We start from the raw sequence: 22,855 nt of genomic DNA on the forward strand, positions 1-22,855 counted from the left end.
ATAAAAGTTGTTTAAATTATGAAAACATACCAATTTAATTTTTAAGGCATAAATAAAAAAAACAAATCCTCTTTATTTGGACTATGTCCATCGTCTTATACCACAGAGGTAGACAAGTATCCTAGAAACACGAAAAACAATCATTTTCACAGCATCTAGCACATCAAACAAATGCTACATTTTTACATTTCCTAGTGTACCAATACAATATGAACCCAACAGAATTGATCTGGAGCCAAGCTGCGGGATTTGGCCCGAGAAGTAACAAGACTGTTAAGCTCCCACACGTACTGGAACTAACGCACGCAGCTTTTTCACGCGTCACTGCCGAACGCTGGCGGGATATAGAACGACTCGTCACAAAAGAAGAACAGAAAATGCTGCGCCTGGTTGACTTCGTGGATTCTGTTGTTGATAGGCTCGTTACCAACGCAGCAGCTGACACTTCCAGAAAAGAAATGTATTTCTCGGATTCGGATAAGCAAGGAGCTAACAGATTGCTAGACGACTGACTGTAAGTAATACCTTCAGTGGCTTCAATATTTAACTATACTATGAAATACTTCACTACTCTCTTACATTACACACAGCTTATGCAGAATAATTAGCCTGTGGGTCAGTCAGGAAATTTCATTATTTTTGTTTTTAACTACAATAGTGCGTTAGCTGAGAACGATAAAGTGTTGCGATTTTTGTCTAGTCGTCTAAGGAGCGAATTGTGGGAGATTTGCTGTGTATTATTTCATTCTGCTTAAAAATTAATTGACATTCGAAACTGTATTGCTCCTCTGCTCGTCTCTTTACGTGTGAACTACAGCTGGCCATCTCACTGCAGCCTAGCTGTGGCGGCTGACCGCCCAGTGCTGCCCAAGTTAAATGCGCCGGTAGAGCTGTTGTCCTGTAATAATGCTAAGTCGATGTGCGCTTAACGCACATCACAAAACGTACCCTTATTATCGTACTTCACAGTACTCGAGACAGCTTGGCCGCAGTCCCACATGAAACGGAAATTCAACTGCGGTTCCAGCAAACGCGGAAGAATACATAGTGCAATGTTTACGTCAGGTTTATTCTTATGATGAACTGATTATGGCATGACGTAAACTTCACTTTTGACATGGTTGCTTCATTAAGCAATGCATACTGAGGCGTGTCTTCCATGCAGTCTGCAATCTAGTCGCACATCTTTTCGGACAATCAGTATTTTCTTTTCTAGGCGACAGTGCGGAACTGCATCTTCCTAGAAGTCAACTTTGCGTTCCTCTAAAAATATTCGGCAGTCCCTACTCCAAACAGGGTGGTTCCCTGAGCAATTGATACATTTGGCTGGAGAGGAGCAACCAACTCCGTCATGAGCAGCTTTACCACAGTTGCCACAAGTCGCGTCGCCTTTGCATCCTAAGGTGGTATGCTCAAAACGCTGGCATTTGAAACAGCGCATTGGGGTCGGGAAATAAGGCCTCACACTAAGGCGAAGAAAGCCAACTTTCACATGTTCAGGAAGTTTCGTGCTACTGAAGGTTAGAATAAAGGAGTCGGATTTGACAAGATTGCCATCAACCCTCCTCATGATATGTTGAACATCAACGATACCTGCCGGAGCCCACTCACGTTGCAGTTCTTCCTTGGGAATGTCAACTAGATCCCGGCACGTCACAACACCTTTGCTGTAGTTCAAGGTGCTGTGCAGCTCAGTGTCTATGGCATACTCTCCACGGCATTTAGCAGACTGCAGTTTAGTCGCTTGCTGGGAAGTGGAAGTTTCCACTAGCAAGGTCCCATTACGTAAGCGCTTCACCGATTTTAAGGAGCCACAGATTCCCTCCAATCCCTTTTGTATATAGAAGGGCGAAACCTTCTCGAAACTACCCTCCTTCCGTTTCACAATGAGAAACACATTCGGATTACCAGAATGCATTCTGTTACCTAAGACTGGACTTTTCAAAGAAGCGCCGGAGTCAGGGGGACTGACTGCACGAGCCGTCTTAAGAGACTGGGTGTTAGAACCTTCCAGCCGCCCACCCTTTCCGCTGGGAGGAAGAAAAGAGGATTTCGAAGGATCCATCTCAGTCCCACGAGCAGCTAGGGAACTACAAGTCCACCTAGACAGAGCCCCGCGTGCCTAGGTAAGCCTTATACAACTGAGGTGTGGCAGGTTCCCCAGAGGTTGCACGCTAACGACTGTTCCAACTCAACAGCCATGCATCTCATCAGCGCGCAGCACACCTTGAGATTGAGGGGTTGTTTATAGAGGTTTATTCCATCCTCGCGATCCGGACGGTCAAGCCAAGATCCCCACTCCCTGAGACACACAACATTCCACCGCCGCGCCGCACAGTGGTCGTTGAAGTATGCCCAGAGCTTACGGTGACAGAGGACAGGCGGCGCTTACCAGTCCCCAGCTCAGGGACCCCGGGGTCGCCAAGCCCGTATCCAGCAAATGAATGCTGAGCCCCTGGGGGCCGGGCCTAGTAATATTATTATTATTGTTATTATTATTACCATCATCATCATCATTATTATTATTGTTTATACTAATATTACAAGATACCGATGATCAGGATTCGGATTATCCGGTTTGCTTATTATCCGTGTACAGTTCAGTGATTTTTGAACAAATGAAAACTGTTGCTTGAAGTAATCTTTTGTAATTACAACGGATATTTCCGTCGTGATTTACCTCCGGAAGACGATGTGGACCCCTGTCCCAGCGTCAGGTATCCTTGAAATATTTTCCCGTTGTTTCCCGTTTCATCTTCAGGGAAATGCGATGACTGTACACTTGTAAAATGTCTACGTCCGCTTCCTTGTCTAAATGTTTGCCTAGCCCGATCCCTGGGAGATAAAGTTTTATCATTTCTAATCCAACTACAACCGATAGTAAAAGAATGTGATTTACGTTATCATCTCTGACGGTTCTATTCGCGAGTTCTTGTTCTATAGTGGTATTAATTGAAGGGACACTATTAAATATCGCATGGAGAAATGCACCATCGGTCGTACTTTTCTAGTTACCGACATTATGTGATCAAAACTGGCTGTAAATGACTTACAAGTTCGTGGCGCCCTCCATCGATAAAGCTGGAATTCAATATGGTGTTGGGCCACCCTTAGCCTTGATGGCAGCTTCCACTCTAGCAGGCATACATTGAATCAAGTGCTGGAAGGTTTATTAGGGAACGGCAGCCCATTCTTCACCGCGTGATCCACTGAGAAGGGGTATCGATATCGGTCGGTGAGCCCTGGCACAAAATCGGCTTTCCAAATCATCCCAAAGCTGTTGTATAGGATTCAGGTCAGGACTCTGTGCAGGTCAGTTCATTACAGGGATGTTATTATCGTGTAATCACTCCGCCACAGGCCGTGCATTATCAACAGGTGACGACTCACAGACATTTGAAACACGCTAGCACTGCTCCATGGATTACACTAGACGCAGAGACTTGGGGGTACACACATTCCGTCCCGGGGGGGGGGGGGGGGGGGGCAGGGTGGCGGCGGGGGGGGGGGAACGGGGTGGCGACAGGAAGGGCATCCGGCCACCCCTTAAAATTAACATGCCAAATCCGGTTAACCATGACAGCAAACCCCGCAATACTTGGAAAGATGGAAAGAGAGAGTGGGAAGCAACAAGGTGCTTAAAACATCAGTGTAGGCCTGTGCTGTGATAGTATCACGCAAAACAACGTGGGATGCAAGCCCCCTCCACGAAAAACACGACCACACCATAAAACCACAACCTCCGAATTTTACTGTTGGCAGTACACACGCTGGCAGGTGACGTTCACCGGGCATTCGCCATACCCACACCCTGCCATCGGATCGCCGCACTGTGTACCGTGAATCGTCACTCCACACAACGTTTTTGCTCTTTTCCATCGTCCAACCGTCAAACATTTACGCTCCTTACACCAAGCGAGGCTTCGTTTGGTATTTACCGGGGTGATGTGTGGCTTATGAGCAGCCGCTCGAGCGTGAAATCCAGATTTTCTCACCTCCCACCTAACTGTCATAGCACTTACAGTGGATCCTGATGCAGTTTGGAATTCCTGTGTGATGGTCTGCCCACTACACGTCACGACCCTCTTCAACTGTCGGCGGGGTCTGTCAGTCAACAGACGAGGTCGCCCTGTAGAATTTTGTGCTGTATGAGTCCCTTCACGTTTCCACTTCACTATCACATCGGAAACTGTGGACCTAGGGATGTTTAGGAGTGTGGAAGTAGCACGTACAGACGTATGACCCAAGTGACACCCAATCACCTAAACACTTCGAAGTGCGTGAGTTCCGCTGAGCGCCCCATTCTGCTCTCTCAAGATGTCTAATGACTTCTGAGATCGATGATATGGGGTACCTGGCAGTAGGTGGCAGCACAGTGCACCTAATATGAAAAACTTATGTTTTTGGGGGTGTCCGGATACTTTTGATCACGTAGTGTAATACTGTAGATTCTAGAATATTCCTAAGACAGTGAGACAATGTATAGCTTATTCCTTGTCGTTCCTGAATTAATGGACGGTTTACATTTTCTAGGAAGATGGCAAACACAAACGTGTATTTTTAACAATCGATAATAAGTCAGAAGTTTTAGATAAATTAGATAACGGTGTACCTGCAGGAAAAGTTTCAGAGATTTGTGACATGGGCGTACGGCGAGACGGAGAGAGAGAGAGAGAGAGAGAGAGAGAGGCTACTAAATTTTGCAATCAAATCTGGGAGCCAAGGCTCGAAACTCCAACTTGCGCGTACGAAGAGGAACCAATAAACCTGTACTTCCAGCAGAAGAGAGCAGGATGAGGTCCCTTATCTAGTGTGACGTTAATACAGAAAGCAGGGGAGTTCCACGTAATTCTTAATCATCATCATCATTTACGACTGATTATGCCTTTCAGCGTTCAGTCTGGAGCATAGCCCCCTTATAAAATTCCACCATGATCCCCTATTCAGTGCTAACATTGGTGCCTCCTCTGATGTTAAACCTATTACTTCAAAATCATTCTTAACCGAATCCAGGTACCTTCTCCTTGGCCTGCCCCGACTCCTCCTACCCTCTACTGCTGAACCCATGAGTATCTTGAGTAACCTTGCTTCTCCCATGCGTGTAACATGACCCCACCATCTAAGCCTGTTCCCCCTGCCTGCTACATCTATAGAGTTCATTACCAGTTTTTCTTTGATTTCCTCATTGTGGACACCCTCCTGCCATTGTTCCCATCTACTAGTACCTGCAATCATCCTAGATACTTTCTTATCCGTAACCTCAACCTTGTTGATAAGGTAACCTGAATCCACCCAGCTTTCGCTCCCATATAACAGAGTTGGTCGAAAGATTGAATGGTGCACAGAAAACTTAGTCTTGGTACTGACTTCCTTCTTGCAGAAGAGAGTAGATCGTAGCTGAGCGCTCACTACATTAGCTTTGCTACACCTCGCTTCCAGTTCTTTCACTATGTTGCCATCCTGTGAGAATATGCATCCTAGGTACTTGAAACCGTCCACCTGTTCTAACTTTGTTCCTCCTATTTGGCACGCAATCCGTTTATATTTCCTTTCCACTGACATTACTTTCGTTTTGGAGATGCTAATCTTCATACCATAGTCCTTACATTTCTGATCTAGCTCTGAAATATTACTTTGCAAACTTTCAATCGGATCTGCCATCACAACTAAGTCATCCGCATATGCAAGACTGCTTATTTTGTGTTCACATATCTTAATTTCACCCAGCCAGTCTATTGTTTTCAACACATGATCCATAAATAATATGAACAACAGTGGAGACAGGTTGCAGCCTTGTCTTACCCCTGAAACTACTCTGAACCATGAACTCAATTTACCGTCAACTGTAACTGCTGCCTGACTATCCATGTAAAGACCTTTAATTGCTTGCAAAAGTTTGCCTCCTATTCCATAATCTCGTAGAACAGACAATAACTTCCTCCTAGGATCCCGGTCATATGCCTTTTCTAGATCTATAAAGCATAGATACAATTCCCTGTTCCACTCACAACACTTATCCATTATTTGCCGTAAGCTAAAGATCTGGTCCTGACAACCTCTAAGAGGCCTAAACCCACACTGATTTTCATCCAATTGGTCCTCAACTAATACTCGCACTTTCCTTTCAACAATACCTGAGAAGATTTTACCCACAACGCTGATTAAAGAGATACCTCTGTAGTTGTTACAATCCTTTCTGTTTCCATGTTTAAAGACTGGTGTGATTACTGCTTTTGTCCAGTCTGATGGAACCTGTCCCGACTCGGAGGCCATTTCAATTATCCTGTGTAGCCATTTAAGACCTGACACTCCACTGTATTTGATGAGTTCCGACTTAATTTCATCCACCCCAGCTGCTTTATTGCACTGCAATCTATTGACCATTTTCTCCACTTCCTCAAATGTGATCCTATTTCCATCATCATTCCTATCCCATTCTACCTCGAAATCAGAAACATTACTGATCGAATTTTCACCTACATTGAGCAACCCTTCAAAATATTCCCTCCATCTGCCCAAGGCATCAACAGGATTCACCAGCAGTTTTCCTGACCTGTCCAAAATACTTGTCATTTCTTTCTTACCTCCCTTTCGATGACTGCTAATTACACTCCAGAATGGTTTTCCAGCAGCTTGACCCATAGTCTCCAACCTGTTGCCAAAGTCTTCCCAAGATGTCTTCTTGGATGCTGCAATTATCTGTTTGGCTTTGTTTCTTTCTTCAACATAACTTTCTCTGTCTACCTGAGTTCTAGTATGTAGCCATTTTTGATACGCCTTCTTTTTCCTTTTACGGGCTGCCTTGACTGTGTCATTTCACCAAGCTGTTTGCTTCATCCAACTTTTACACACTACTGTTCCAAGACAATCTTTAGCCACTTCTAGTACTGTGTCCCTGTACCTTGTCCATTCCTTTTCCAATGACTGTAATTGACTACATTCAACTAACTGGTACCTTTCTGAGATCGCTGTTATGTACATGTGCCTGACTTCCTTTTCCCGATGTTTCTCCACTCTTATACTCCTACATATGGACCTGACCTCCTGCACTTTCGGCCTCACAATCCCAATTTCACTGCAGATTAAATAATGATCAGTGTCATCAAAGAATCCCCTGAATACACGTGTGTCCCTCACAGCCTTCCTGAATTCCTGATCTATTATTATATAGTCGATGACAGATCTGGTTCCCCTGCCTTCCCAAGTATACCGGTGAATGTTCTTATGTTTAAAAAAGGAGTTTGTGATTACTAAGCCCATACTGGCACAGAAATGCAAGAGTTGTTTCCCGTTCCTGTTGGCCTCCATATCCTCTCCAAATTTACCCATAACCTTTTCATACCCTTCTGTTCGATTTCCAATCCTGGCGTTAAAATCACCCATGACCAGAACACTGTCCTTGTCCTTTACTCTAACAACTACACCACTGAGTGCCTCATAAAAACTATCCATCTTATCTTGATCTGTCCCTTCACAATGCGAATATACTGACAATCCTAATTTTCTTGCTAGACACTGTCAAATCTATCCACATCAGTCGTTCGTTTACATACCTTATTGCAACTACGCTGGGTTCCATTTCTTTCCTGATGTAAAGCCCCACACCCCATTGTGCTATTCCTGCCTTGACTCCTGAAAGGTAGACCTTGTATTCTCCCACTTCCTCTTCTTTCTCACCCCTTACCCGAATGTCACTAACAGCTAAGACGTCCAGCCCCATCTTACTTGCAGCCTCTGCCAGCTCTACCTTCTTCCCAGAGTAGCCCCCATTGATATTAATAGCTCCCCATCTCATTACCATTTGTTTGCCAAGTCGTATCTTGGGAGTCCCTGGTTTGTCAGTTAGAGGTGGGACTCCGTCACCTCCAAATGTCCGAGGCATTTTGCTCTGACTGTTGCCAGCATCATATTTAAAGTACCAGGGTACCAGGGAAGCAGGTTGCTAGCCTTACTTGCCCAGAGTCCCATAGGGTTTTACTCCCAACGGTTGAGGAACTAACCAGTGGATTTGGTAGTCTTTGCCGTATGAGCACAAAGGTGACCACGACTCAGAATATGTCCGAGATGCCCAGCCTTATTCCAACGTGACTGGTATCCCGACTGTCGGGACCACTTACTTGGCCACTCATACGTTGCCCGTGGTTCATGAACTAGGACATGACTACAGGAACCCACACCATGAACCACGTAATTCTTAAGCTCGAAAAAAAATTAACGCTTCACCAGGATGACTGAATCGATTTAAACATCAGTAAGGGATACGAGGAAACGCTGTTCATGGTGACGCAGCTGCGACGGAAGCACTTCATACCACCAGACGTAATAATAGTAAAGAAAGGCTGTTCTTATTTGCGCATATTCAAAGAATGAGATCACTCATTATCGGCAAATAGAAACAACTATTTAAAAGTACAATATAGTGACCACTGTAGAGTGTTGACTTGCTGACAATAGCTTCATTATGGAAAGAAATATGGCTGTCCCTAGTTAATACACTAAAGTATGTCGACACAAGTCGGAAAATTTCATGTCGACTGTGTTCTGTTCAAGATTGCTGCTAACATCAGCGATCTGACATTATTGGCTCATACGTAGTGTGGAGAAGTCTTCTATTGTTCAAGAGAAGCCGGCACAGAAAGTAGCAGAATTCAAGAATCACAAGTAGAATTACTGGCTACTGCAAGAGATGATTTATGAAGCACTCATGAGACGTTAGTTTCAGTACAGTAGGAGCAGAGCTGTACCACAGTATAACAGCAAAAAGCCACGTTTAGTTTCACCAGTTACGCTCTATTTGCACCAATCTGTAATCACCTGAAAATCATCTCTGCAATTCTGGAAGGACAGAGACAGTGTATCCTGTTCTACATTGTGCGGCTTGTTCAAATGGTTCAAATGGCTCTGAGCACTATGGGACTTAACATCTGTGGTCATCAGTCCCCTAGAACTTAGAACTACTTAAACCTAACTAACCTAAGGACATCACACACATCCATGCCCGAGGCAGGATTCGAACCTGCGACCGTAGCAGTCGCGCGGTTCCGGACTGATCGCCTAGAACCGCTAGACCACCGCGGCCGGCCTGTGCGGCTTGTAAATATCCGTCTGTTCCTTCTGGTAGTCTGTTTTCTGTGGCAGCGGACGGAGAAGAGTGTGCCGTTCGAGACTTTGTGACAAAAGATTACATTAGTTATTGTACCTACGTTCACTTCCTGAAAACGTTTGGTGCTTATGAACATATTCCGTACAGTACCTGTATTTAAAATAACGATATTAATCAGCTTTACATATATATATATATATATATATATATATATATATATATATATATTCCTGCTCAAAATAAAAAAAATGAAGTATTCCTTTGAAATGAAGTTATTGTCAGTTGACGTGATTACGAACAGAAATACGTGTACCTTAGTTTATCCGTATTTGTTACTTTAGGTTTATTGGCTTCATCTGCTTTAAATGGAATATTTTAATCAACTTCATAACTGCAGCAGAGATTAATTTATTCCTATTACAGTGCAGTATATAACGTAATACAATTTACAGCCCAATAGTTTAACTACATTCCGGTAACGCTCAAAACTGCGTGCAGCAAAGCTGCTGCATTGTATCCACTTGATATCTTGTGCGGGGGCTCAGGATAAAATGAACATGATTAACGACCAAAAAAAGTTTACGATCTGAAAATGAAAGCTAAGACTGTTGAAACTGGATGTCTTGAATAAAAAAATATTTTGTGCAATCTTGTCTTTTGAATGGTTTTCAAACTTCAACTAAACGGGTGGGGTCTCAGCGGACCCCATGCTACATATTTGGTTTATAATTCCCATTTTTGGCGCACCACAGACTCGGTCATTGCAGGTATTCTCAGTGTGCCGCTGACGCTTGCAATAGGTGGACGTGCGCCGCGCTCTCGCAACAGTAAGTGCCTGTTTTTCATTGTTGGGTCACCTGTAGACCCCACGCGTGCTTCTACATAGCATTTATTTATTATTGTGGTCTTCAGTACTGAGACTGGTTTGATGCAGCTCTCCATGCAAGCTTCTTCATCTCCCAGTACCTACTGCAACCTACATCCTTCTGAATCTGCTTAGTGTATTCATCTCTTGGTCTCCCTCTACGATTTTTACCCTCCACGCTGCCCTCCAATACTAAATTGGTGATCCCTTGATGCCTCAGAACATGTCCTACCAACCGATCCGTTCTTCTGGTCAAGCTGTGCCACAAAGTTCTCCCCAATCCTATTCAATACTTCCTCATTAGTTATGTGATCTACCCATCTAATCTTCAGCATTCTTCTGTAGCACCACATTTCGAAAGCTTCTATTCTCTTCTTGTCCAAACTATTTATCATCCATGTTTCACTTCCATACATGGCTACACTCCATACAAATACTTTCAGAAATGACTTCCTGACACTTAAATCTAAACTCGATGTTAACAAATTTCTCTTCTTCAGAAACGCTTTCCTTCCCAATGCCAGTCTACATTTTATATCCTCTCTACTTCGACCATCATCAGTTATTTTGCTCCCCAAATAGCAAAACTCCTTTACCACTTTAAGTGTCTCATTTCCTAATCTAATTCCCTCAGCATCACCCGACTTAATTCGACTACATTCCATTATCCTCGTTTTGCTTTTGTTGATGTTCATCTTATATCCTCCTTTCAAGGCGCTATTCATTTCATTCAACTGCTCTTCCAAGTCCTTTGCTGTCTCTGACAGAATTACAATATCATCGGCGAATCTTTAAAGTTTTTATTTCTTCTCCAAGGATTTTAATACCTACTCCGAATTTTTCTTTTGTTTCCTTTACTGCTTGCTCAATATACAGATTGAATAACATCGGGGAGACGCTAAAACCCTGTCTTACTCCCTTCCCAACAACTGCTTCCCTTTCATGTCCCTCGACTCTAATAACTGCCATCTCGTTTCTGTACAAATTGTAAATAGCCTTTCGCTCCCTGTATTTTACCCCTGCCACCTTTAGAATTTGAAAGAGAGTATTCCAGTCAACATTGTCAAAAGCTTTGTCTAAGTCTACAAATGCTAGAAACGTAGGTTTGCCTTTCCTTAATCTAGCTTCCAAGATAAGTCGTAGGGTCAGTATTGCCTCACGTGTTCCAATATTTCTACGGAATCCAAACTGATCTTCCCTGAGGTCAGCTTCTACCAGTTTTTCCATTCGTCTGTAAAGAATTCGTGTTAGTATTTTGCAGCTGTGGCTTATTAAACTGATTGTTCGGTAATTTTCACATCTGTCAACACCTGCTTTCTTTGGGATTGGGATTATTATATTCTTCTTGAAATCTGAGGGTATTTGGCCTGTTTCATACATCTTGCTCACCTGCTGGTAGAGTTTTGTCAGGAGTGGCTCTCCCAAGGCCGTCGGTAGTTCCAATGGAATGTTGTCTACTCCGGGGGCCTTGTTTCGACTCAGGTCTTTCAGTTCTCTGTCAAACTCTTCACGCAGTATCGTATCTCCCATTTCATCTTCATCTACATCCTCTTCCATTTCCATAATACTGTCCTCAAGTACATCGCCGTTGTATAGACCCTCTATATACTACTTCCACCTTTCTGCTTTCCCTTCTTTGCTTAGAACTGGGTTTCCATCTGAGCTCTTGATGTTCATACAAGTGGTTCTCTTATCTCCAAAGGTCTCTCTAATTTTCCTGTAGGCAGTATCTATCTCACTCCTAGTGAGATAAGCCTCTACATCTTTACATTTGTCCTCTAGCCATCCCTGCTTAGCCATTTTGCACTTCCTGTCGATCTCATTTTTGAGACGTTTGTATTCCTTTTTGCCTGCTTCATTTATGCATTTTTATATTTTCTCCTTTCATCAATTAAATTCAATATTTCTTCTGTTACCCAAGGATTTCTACTAGCCCTCGTCTTTTTACCTACTCGATCCTCTGCTGCCATCACTACTTCATCCCTCAAAGCTACCCATTCTTCTTCTACTGCATTTCTTTCCCCCATTCTTGTGAATCGTTCCCTAATGCTCTCCCTGAAACTCTCTACAACCTCTGGTTCTTTCAATTTATCCAGGTCCCATCTCCTTAAATTCCCACCTTTTTGCAGTTTCTTCAGTTTTCATCTGCAGTTCATAACCAAGATATTGTGGTCAGAGTCCACATCTGCCCCTGGAAATGTCTTACAATTTAAAACCTGGTTCCTAAATCTGTGTCTTACCATGATATAATCTATCTGCAACCTTTCAGTATCTCGAGGCTTCTTCCATGTATACAACCTTATTTTATGATTCTTGAACCAAGTGTCTTTATGTCGATATTCGAGTCAAATCATGAAAATGTTAGAGATCTGTAGATATTCAAGTCAAATCATGAAAATGTTAGATCTCTATGGGCGACTAATTTTACTGGATGAGACATTTTTCGAGGTGTAATGGGGATAAACAGATTTTTATTCATTCATTTCAATGTAAACTTGGATGACATCAACACACGACGTCGGCCGCTAATGACCGAAGCAGTTTTGCACCCTAAAACCATAACAAATAAATTAAAAAAAAAAAAAAAAATCAGCACTCGAGAAGAAGGAAAATCTACAGATAAACTGGCTTTGATACGAGGAATTTTTGAAAAGATTATTAGCAATTGTAGCGCGAACTATTCTTGTTTAGAATATTTATATGTTGATGAAATGTTGATAAAATTTCGAGGAAGGTGCTCATTAAGAATGTTTATCAAAAGTAAACCAGGAAAATATGGCCTGTAAATGCAGTATATTTGCGATGCGAAAACTCATTACTTATGTAATGCATTTATATACTCTGGAAAACCGCTTACCCAAAGAAATATCCCTTTCATAGTACCAACACAGGATGTGCTAAAACTTGCAGAGCCATTTTATGGAACTAATAGGAATATCACTGGAGACAGTTGGTTTACGTATGTTGAGTTAGTAGACGAATTATTGAAACGAGGACTAACATACGTGGGTACTGTACGAAAAAACAAACGAGAAATTCCTCGTCAGTTTTTGTCTGATAAAAGAAGACTCACTGAAGCATCATTATTTGGATTTGTTCGGGACAAGACCTTGGTATCATTCGTTCCAAAGAAGTATAAAAGTGTAGTTTTACTATCTTCCATGCATCACGAAGTGTCTGTAAATCAACAATCGAAGAAACCTGCAATTATATACTTCTACAATGCGACTAAGGGAGGAGTTGATGCCTTGGATTTGAAATGCTCAAATTACTCTTGCTCACGTAGGACAGGGAGATAGACGAACGCAATCTTTGCTGCAATGCTAAATATTTCTCTTGCTAACGGTTATGTTCTTTGGGTCGGTTCTAATCCAAATAAATAAGTCAGCAGAAGAGAATACATGAAGTCCACAGCAATGAGTCTTGTAAAGCCATACGTTTGCAGGAGATTAGAAAATAACCCAAAGCTGACCAAAGTGAACAGGAAATTATGTGCAAATTGGTTGGTAGAGAACAAATGTTTTCAACGCCTAGTGCAATGAGCCTGGTCCTAGTGCTTCTAAAAAGTGAAGCTGTTATATTTGCCCAAGATCGAAAGATAAAAAGAGCTCTCCAACACGTAACACTTGCAAACAATGTATTTGAAAGCCTCATTCGAAGGCAATCGATTTTTGTTTGTCCTGTGAAGCCAAAGGAAACGAACGATTTTGTAGGCACATAATGTGGTGTAATTTTTTGTCTTGTTAGTTTTTTCTGTTTTATAATTTTCATTTGATTTTATGCTCCAATTCCGTACAAAATAAAAAAAAAAGTTTAGTTAGAAGTTAGTATTTGTTGATTTTTATGTCATTTTAACTGAGCTATACAAACAGAAATCCAAAATGACATGTTTTTGTAAATGGCTTAAAGTTTCTGATAAGATTGATTAATATAAGGACAATAAACGACTGAAATAATAAATACGTTGTTTTTTATTGCGTAAACATAAAAATATCCAAGTTATTTCCAGTAATTACTTGTAAGCACACCTAAAATACCAGCCAGGGTAGTCGAGAGCGCTAATGCACTGCTTCCTGGACTTGGGTCAGCGCGCCGGCCCCGGATCGAATCCGCCCAGCGGATTAACGACGAGGGCCCGTATGCCGGCCAGCCTGGATATGGGTTTAGGCGGTTTTCCAATCCCGCTAGGTTAATACTGGGCTGGTCCCCAAGTTCCGCCTCAGTTACACGGCGCACAGACATTTGCAAACGTTCGCACTATTTCATGACTTACACTCGACGCAGACAGCTGGGGTAGACTACTTCCGTTCTGGGGGGCTCGGGGTGGCGGCAGGAAGGGGATCCGGCCACCCTCTGCAATTAACACTGCCAAATCGGTCATAACAAAGCCGACCCCACGTTGGAGCGGGACAAAGGCCCGAGATAGAAAGAAAGGAACTTGTAAGCACACCTAAACACTGTTAGGGTACTTCTAGACCCCACATGTGACTGTACATTACCAGAAACAGCTCGTGTACTTGGAGGTTAGAAGCTGGATGTGACATCATTAGCGCCACCTCCGTGGCCGAGAGCGAATTAGACAAACACCAGCCCGTTGGATCAATGTATTACGGTGGCGACCGCATATGCCCAGTAAACAAGTGGTACTCACCCAGGATGCCGAGGCGGTAGTTGAGCGTGACGACGACAAGGTCGGCGTAGCTGGCGAGGACGCTGCCGTCGTAAGGGTTGCCGGAGTTCCACTCGAAGGACTCTCCGTGCACGTACACCATCACGGGGTGCCGCTGCATGGCCTCCACGGGGCCAACTGCAACAACGCACCAAACAAAGATGTCTCAGCTGATGCAAGCGCAGCCAGATTCGCTTGTGTAAAAAAATGGTTCAAATGTCTCTGAGCACTATGGGACTCGACATCGGAGGTCATCAGTCCCCTAGAACTTAGAACTACTTAAACCTAACTAACCTAAGGACATCACACACATCCATGCCCGAGGCAGGATTCGAATCTGCGGCCGTAGCAGTCGCGCGGTTCCGGACTGAAGCGCCTAGAACCGCTCAGCCACCGCGGACCGCTCGCTGGTGTACATAGCTCATGAGCTAAAAGGAAAGACCGCTAAGGAGAGAGAGAGAGAGAGAGAGAGAGAGAGAGAGAGAGAGAGAGAGAGAGAGAGTGTAGGACTAAAGCTCATGTTATCAATGAGCACTGATGCTCATTTTTGGAGTTCCGTACCTCAGTCGCTAAAATCAGAACCCGAATGGGATCACTTTGCTGTTCATCGGACTGTCTGCCTATCTGTCAGTCCGTCCGACTGTTAAAAATCCCTTTTCTCAGGAACTATTAGACGTAACGAAATGACGTTTATGTCACATTCAAAGGTATACGGTCCCCTGATGGCGTAAATAGTTGAAGCTCGTAGGTCAGTGCAATGAAAAGATAGTTTCATACTCGCAAACTCACTCATCAAAACCTTGTGGTACGTTTCGTTGATCTAGAATCATTACATTTGGTGAGAAGCAAGGTTTGACAGCACAGATACAGGTAAAAAAATCCAAAAAGAGTTAATTTATATCACACAAAAAAGCATTTATTTTGTCATATGTTCGTTTGTATATCTGTCCGTCTATTGAGACACCATTCTCTCATGAGCGGGTTGACGTATCAAATGGTTCAAATGGCTCTGAGCACTATGGGACTTAACATCAGTGGTCATCAGTCCCCTAGAACTTAGAACTACTTAAACCTAACTAACCTATGGACATCACACACATCCATGCCCGAGGCAGGATTCGAACCTGCGACCGTAGCAGTCGCGCAGCTCCGGACTGAGCGCCTAGAACCGCGAGACCACCGCGGCCGGCGGTTGACGTATCAAGCTGAAGCTTGTCACATACAGAGGTTTATTGTCCTTTGGCGGTGTACAAACTTTAAGCTTCGAAGTCAATACGATGAAAAGATACGGCCATTTATGTCACATACTTTCATACTCGCTAACTCATTCGTCAAACTCTTTAGGGTACTTCCTGTTGACTTCCCAAGAATCACCGTTTCACTGAGCAAGAAATTGAAAAAAGTCCGAAAACCGTTCATCTGTAATTTATTTTATTTAATCGTATGGCTAGGGCCCCCCAACGGGCAGGCCGTTCGCAGGGTGCCTGTCTTTCAATGTGACGCCACTTCGGCGACCTGCAGTCGATGACGATGATTATGACAGCACAACACCCAGTCCCTGGGCGGAGAAAATTCCCCGACCCAGCCGGGAATCGAACCCGACCCAGAGGATTGACAATCCGTCACGCTGACCATTCAGCTACCAATATCAAATGGAAAAATATTTTTCTGGCATTTCAAAAGCCTTGGAATTCCTAGGACGATATCGTGCAAAAACAGTCGAATTTCTCGATTGCAGGATGAGTGAACTATTTACTTTCACAGTTACATCTGCACGGAAACGTCGGTGCACTTCTCCGAACTTTTCTACTATTGTACTTACACTGACAAGAAATTTTATGAGAAAAGTAGTGCCACTGCCAAATTCCCTGAACAGTTTTTGTGGAAAACGACTTTCTATCATGGTGAGATCTAATTTCTTTTTGGCATAATAATAGGTGCGTCTTAAATTGTGATTGGTCATGCTCTTGCCTCTTTTAGAATTCGTAAATTTTAAGACACACATCGTGAACTGAAGTACACGATACATGCACGTTCTTATCTAAAGTTTGGCCTATGTCTGGCCGAAAGAAGTCACGATTAAAGGCGTCTTAAAGTGATAGTGACTAAAAGAAAAAAAATACCAGTGAACGTAAACAGTTGTCAGTAAAACTATCCTTGGTGATCTCCGCACATTAATCTTATGATACGATTTTTGGAAATGAAAACTTCTCTAACGATGATTTATCCCAGAATATAATTCTATGTAAGCGACTGGATGAAAAAGTATAAGGTCTAGACAAATATAAGACACTCTCACATTCCACCAAGTAGAACATACACTGAGGTGAAAAAGTCGTGGGATGGCAATATAAATACATACAGATGTCGGTAGTATCGCGTGCACACGGTAGAAGAGAGCACTGCATAGGCGGAGCTATTCTTTGTGCTTAGGTGATTCATGTGAAAAGGTCTGCAACATGATTACGGCCCCACGATGGTAGTTAACAGACTTTGAACGTAGAACGGCAGTTGGAGCTAGACGCATGGGATACTCCAGTTCCGAAATCGATCCGGTATTCAATACTCCGAGATCCAGAGTGTCAACAGTGTGCCGAGAATATCATATTTCAGTCATTAACCCTCGCCACCGACAACGCAGTAGCCGACTTCCTTTACTTACCGACCGACAGCAGCGGCATTTCCGTAGTGTTGTCAGCACTAACAGACAACCAACACTGTCTGAGATAACCGCAGATATCAGTGTTGGACGTACGACGTACGTATCCGTCATGGCATTGAGGCGATATCTCTCGTTAATGTGCTATAGCAGCAGTCGACTGACGCGAGTGACTGCTAACAGCACGAGAATGCCGGCAGCGCCTCTTCTGGGCTCGTGATGTTGGGCACCAAACAACGTTGGAATTCTTTAACACTTCCGCAATTATGGAGGCCTATACAGGCACCATGACTCAGTATTTCCGCAGGTGACTTCCAACGACTTGCTGAGTCCATGTTAGTTGTACCAGCCATAAGAGATCGGCAGGCTAAGAATACATGTGCACTATAAGCGCAAAAACAACAATCTATCCCAAATATTATGTTACTTCAGCTACGCTTGTCTAGATGCAGAGGACGACCAAAAACAGTTTTAATCCATTTGTCTGAACTATGTTGTAGAACCACATGAAAAAGCTACAGGGGAAGAAGATTATTGTACGTAAAACAGGAATTCTTCATTCGAAGAAGTTCAGAGCCAGCTTTCTCTGGGCTCTTTTTCAATGATAGCTTTGTTACTGCACTAAAATTATTTCTCTAATTTAGAAAAAAATAGACTAATAACTAACCTAGCACCTTTTTAACGACACTAAACTACATGGCAACCTGTTCCGTGGACTATATTTACTAAACATGCCATGGGTTCCTGCATAAATATCCACATATTAGCATCAGGAAATAAATAATGGCTCATAGAAAATGAGGATCGCCTTCAGTTTAACTTTCATTTCTGTGACCTGTGAAATATTTTATTTACTTGGAAACCTTCAATACAAGAGAACAGTGGGGATCATTTGGTTAACAATGATTTATTTGTGACTGAATGAATTCTCGTCATTAGCTGCATCAAGTCAGTATTCTGGCTGATAATTTCAACAGCAGGGGTGAAACCATGGCGAATCACTGGGAGGTGGAAACAAATAGCACATACATTCAACAGCTTGACAGCTGTTTTGACGTAGGTTCCATAGTATCTGACAAAGAAAGGTTAGCATACTGACCCGAGCGAAAAATCGCTATTACTTAAGCCTTCATAAACCGCTTCGGTCTGTGGTGTCACCGCCCGACACCACACTTGCTAAGTGGTAGCCTTTAAATCGGCCGCGGTCCGTTAGTATACGTCGGACCCGCGTGTCGCCACTACCAGTGATTGCAGACCGAGCGCCGCCACACGGCAGGTCTAGAGAGACTTCCTAACACTCGCCCCAGTGGTACAACAGACTTTGCTAGCGATGGTTCACTGACAAATTACGCTCTCATTTGCCGAGACGATAGTTAGCAGCACGTGGCTGGCAGGGCACTTACACAGTATCTACCACGGGTAAGGAAATACTCTACCTACACAGCTTCGACACAACGTAGCGACACTAACGGGCCTAGCAAGCGTTCAAATGCATTTAGAACTAGAATTTCGTCTTAGTTGTCGATTTTCCATGTTTTCTATGTACAAGGTGTGTGCAGTATACCTAAGATTCACCACAGTATATCGAAAATTAAAGTGATAATCGAATATCGAATGTTATTGAAGGTCGTTGTTTCAGTTGTGGAACTGTATATTTCCGTAAAATAAAGCTGATAAATTAATGCTTGCTTTCAGTCAGCTGCTAAAATCGCACCAAGATCTAGAAATATTTCAACAGAACAAATAAAAAAGATTTACTTTCAGAGTATGACTACTGACTATAGTTGTCAACTTTATTTATAATTAACATAAAACTTCAATCCAGCTATACCACAGGCTTTTTTGACTAAATGACCAAATGAACTAGTAAGATTTGTAGCATTTGATAATATGAACACAAAGAGAAAGGAAGCATAAGGTGTAGTGCTGAAAAGAAACGGGTTTTGTTCGAATAGATCTCTATCTGGATAATTACTCGAATAAGTATATCATTCAAACAACTTTAATGCCAATATTTTATTGGTAAATTAGGTAACGAATAACATATAATACCACAGCATTTTCTCTGTTTCCTTCTTATAAAGAATTAGTATTTGCTTCCTTGGCTCAGAGCAGTTTCTGTTTTATAAATCACTTATTAATGGTTTGTCCAGAAATGTGCCCTTGCGGCTCAGTGGCTTAAGTTCCAAACTATAAAACTTAGGTTTCAATCTCCGGTTCGTCCTGCCATTTTCTCCATTCTTATCGTTTCTTTCACCTTTAACAATGACAATAATGACAAGTCAAGTTGCACCGTATTTTGGAGTAGATCAAATTTACTTCCCACATAAATGGCTGTATAAGTCTGTTCAGAGTCAAGACGTCAAGGGCATACCAACATGCCTAGTAAACCACTGCATTGCTGAAACCATCCTTCAAGTTGAGCAAAGATTTTACTTGATTCACTGCGTAGCAGTTCGAGCTTTAATGCCTCATTGTTAAACAGCCAATATAGTCAGCCAGCTGACGGTCAGTCAGCGAGGACGTGGAACACGTTATGCCATTTTTCTCATAAAAAAGTCTGTGGTTTTACTTGCTCTATGTGCTTCGGAGTATAAATTCACTTACATAGGTGTTGGAACATACGATATATACAGTGACTCATCTATTTTTATGCCATGAGTTTCAGATGAAAATCTCGTTAGTAAAAATTTACGAATATCGGAGAAAAGCCCCGTATCAAACGAGGGAGTAACATTGCCGTACGTCATAGACGTATGGCAATGCATGCTTATGGAGGACGGAGTTCAACAAACAGTAAAAGAGCTTTTAAAAACGCAAAATAAATTATCGGGCCACGCGCTACAGAACGGCCAAACTATGAAATCATCGTGACAGAAGGGACAGCTGGTGGGTAAACATGCTCGATTTTGTATCCAGAGGAAGGTCACGAGAAGGAGGAGGAATCGTCTCCACGTGAACATGTTGCATCCCGACGTACAGGACCGCTGCGGCAGAACATGATAATGAACGTCGCGGATGAGAACCCTTGTACATGCGCGCTTTTGTTTGGGTCTGATAGCGAGGTCTGATTGCGACATTTCAGGATGCATATATTTATTACACAATTATTCGAAAACTAAGATATAAAACACACTGTTTATGCACTCAGTATTCTTGACTGTTGAAGTAGGGATTTCCAAGACGTACGTTTCGTGAACACCATCCTTATAGAGGTCTATTCCCCCCACCCCCCTTTTAAGATCCTATCTGTAGCGAAATGAAAACCACAAAGGAAACTAAAAAGGTTTTAATTCCAATAATAAGCTACACCTTCCAGCTACTTCTCTCCGCAGCAGTCGCTCTGAGCTAGATGTCTATCGTAGAGTCGCACCATATTTCAAATACCCTCGTCAGAGAAGGCAGGCTTCTGTGCTTTTCGCCAATTCTCCATGCCGGCCTGTATCTCGTTGTCTGTGCCAAAATGCTGTTTTCATGGCGTCGGTGCATGTGAGCAAAGAGCTCAGGGGGAGCTAAGTCCGGACTCTATTGTGGGTGACCAAACACGCTCCATAGAAAACGCTGCAGGAGGGTCTTTGTTTCAGCTGCAGTGTGCGGCAGAGCATTATGATTAAGCACAATACCTGATCCCAACATTCCTCTTCGCTTGCTCTGATTGCCCTTGGTAGTCGATTTTCTCGAATCGCCTAATCTACTCGCTGAATAAGATCATCGATTGACATTCGCTTCTATCCCTGACCGCGTGCACCACGAACGTCGGCACGTCGTGTTTCAAAGTTCCTGCAACAATGCCGCACCTGGCTGTGACGCATGACAGCTACGTTATGTGAGCTGTACGGAACCAGGCGGAACCCTTCAGTACGAGGAAATCGAATGACAGTACGCCCTTCACACCTGGCGTGATGCGATCGGCGGGTATACTAGGACAGTGCGCAACAAATCTGCTAAAGGCTTCACCGGATCTTCACTGCGGTTTTCATTTCGTTACCGATCGGATCTTGAAAAAAAATTAGCTTGTGAATTATATATGTTTTGCCGAAGAATTATGCCAAAATTATTCGTTCGTAAGACATCATCGAATTAAAATCAGAATGAGACAATTAATGCTGTGTTCCCATTGTAAGCAATTCCTTTCAAAAGTTGTTAATCGTTACTGTCTGGCAGATGTGCAGTATGAAGCCGGCCAGAGTGGCCGAGCGGTTCTAGGCGCTACAGTCTGGAACCGCGTGACCGCTACGATCGCAGGTTCGAATCCTGCCTCGGGCATGGGTGTGTGTGATGTCCTTAGGTTAGTTAGGTTTAAGTAGTTCTAAGTTCTAGGGGACTGATGACCTTAGAAGTTAAGTCCCATAGTGCTCAGAGCCATTTGAACCATTTTTTTGCAGTATGTAACTTTCAAGTTCCCATCACGACGGCTTCCGAAAAGTTTAGAATGTATTCAAGATATGGAGACATGACGAATAACAAACCACATAAGGATATAACATTCATTCTTGACATGTGAATTCTGAATAAGACAAAAAATTCGCTGAAAGTGTGATATACGAAGTTCAACAAATGTGTGTATATGGTAGAAAACCCTTAGAAAGTTCCTTAATACATTTCGAAGATTATGTTAGTTGTAAAATAATGCTTTATTCATCAGCCACATTTGCCTACATGTATCTTGCATTACACGTTGCATGTTTCGCGAATCACTTCAACCAAGTGCTGTCCATCTTGCAGAGTAATATTAAAAACAGCGATGCCTCATTAATGCTCTTAAAATTAGAGAAACGGACAAAACTGTAAAAAAAAAAAAAAAAAAAAAAAAAAAAAAAAAAAAAAAAAAAAAAAACGCTCACTCGACTTTAATCACAGTTTGTTTCCACACAAATTCCACAGTAAATCGTGTTGATGGATTTACTACATTACGTTAATGATTTTTGTTTGTAAATGTAGAATAGCATAACTACAGTTGAACAAAGTGTGTTTTGTAAGCTTTTATTTTTTGGACTCATTCTGTACAGTGGAACTCAGGTACAGTATACGAGTAGATGAATGTCTGCCAAAACTACGCGCAGAATGGTCGTCACCTGGTCTTGAGATTGTCACATTATTGTTCTGCCGTGCCATCGGAAGGGCAGAATTCGTAGTTCTCACCCCCCCCCCCCCCCCAAAGGCTGCATGTTGCGGTGTGTTCCACCAATAGAGTTTGAGAAGGTCCCAATTCCTTTAGTTAAATCCTCCTCTCGACCTTGAAACTGAACACTTTTCTTCTTCCTAGCGCACAAAATGGTGTTCCCTTTTTTCGAGTAATGTATTTGGCTCCGTAGATTAAGTACTGATGATACGGCATAGTATGGCCGTGTTCAGTAACAACTGTGTCATGTAAAACAATGTGTTATTAGCAAACCAACACAGATCTTCTAGGTCCACTGTGCGTTTCCATTGTGCCTAAGTGGAAGTTGCGTCCGTATGGTTGATTGGGGACGAATAACAGATTTGAATACTGAAGCCATGTTTATGATTCAAATGGCTTTGAGCACTATGAGACTTAACATCTGAGGTCATCAGTCC

General features: G+C 42.8%; 1 protein-coding gene across 1 annotated transcript in view; it reads right to left on the reverse strand.

Annotated features, from left to right (window-relative positions):
- Nucleotides 1-15,182, reverse strand: part of LOC124593849 (neuroligin-2-like) — a gene marked incomplete at its 3' end in the record, with an annotated part of 358,509 nt that extends 343,327 nt beyond the window's left edge. Inside the window, exons 1-2 of the mRNA XM_047132197.1 lie at nt 15,173-15,182; nt 14,620-14,775 (exon numbers count right to left, since the gene is read on the reverse strand). Of these exons, the coding sequence (XP_046988153.1) occupies nt 14,620-14,775; nt 15,173-15,182 (166 nt within the window). The remainder of the gene's footprint in view (nt 1-14,619; nt 14,776-15,172) is intronic.
- Between the last annotated feature and the right edge of the window lie 7,673 nt (nt 15,183-22,855).

The sequence above is a fragment of the Schistocerca americana genome, chromosome 2, assembly GCF_021461395.2.
Source record: "Schistocerca americana isolate TAMUIC-IGC-003095 chromosome 2, iqSchAmer2.1, whole genome shotgun sequence".
Taxonomy (NCBI): domain Eukaryota; kingdom Metazoa; phylum Arthropoda; class Insecta; order Orthoptera; family Acrididae; genus Schistocerca; species Schistocerca americana.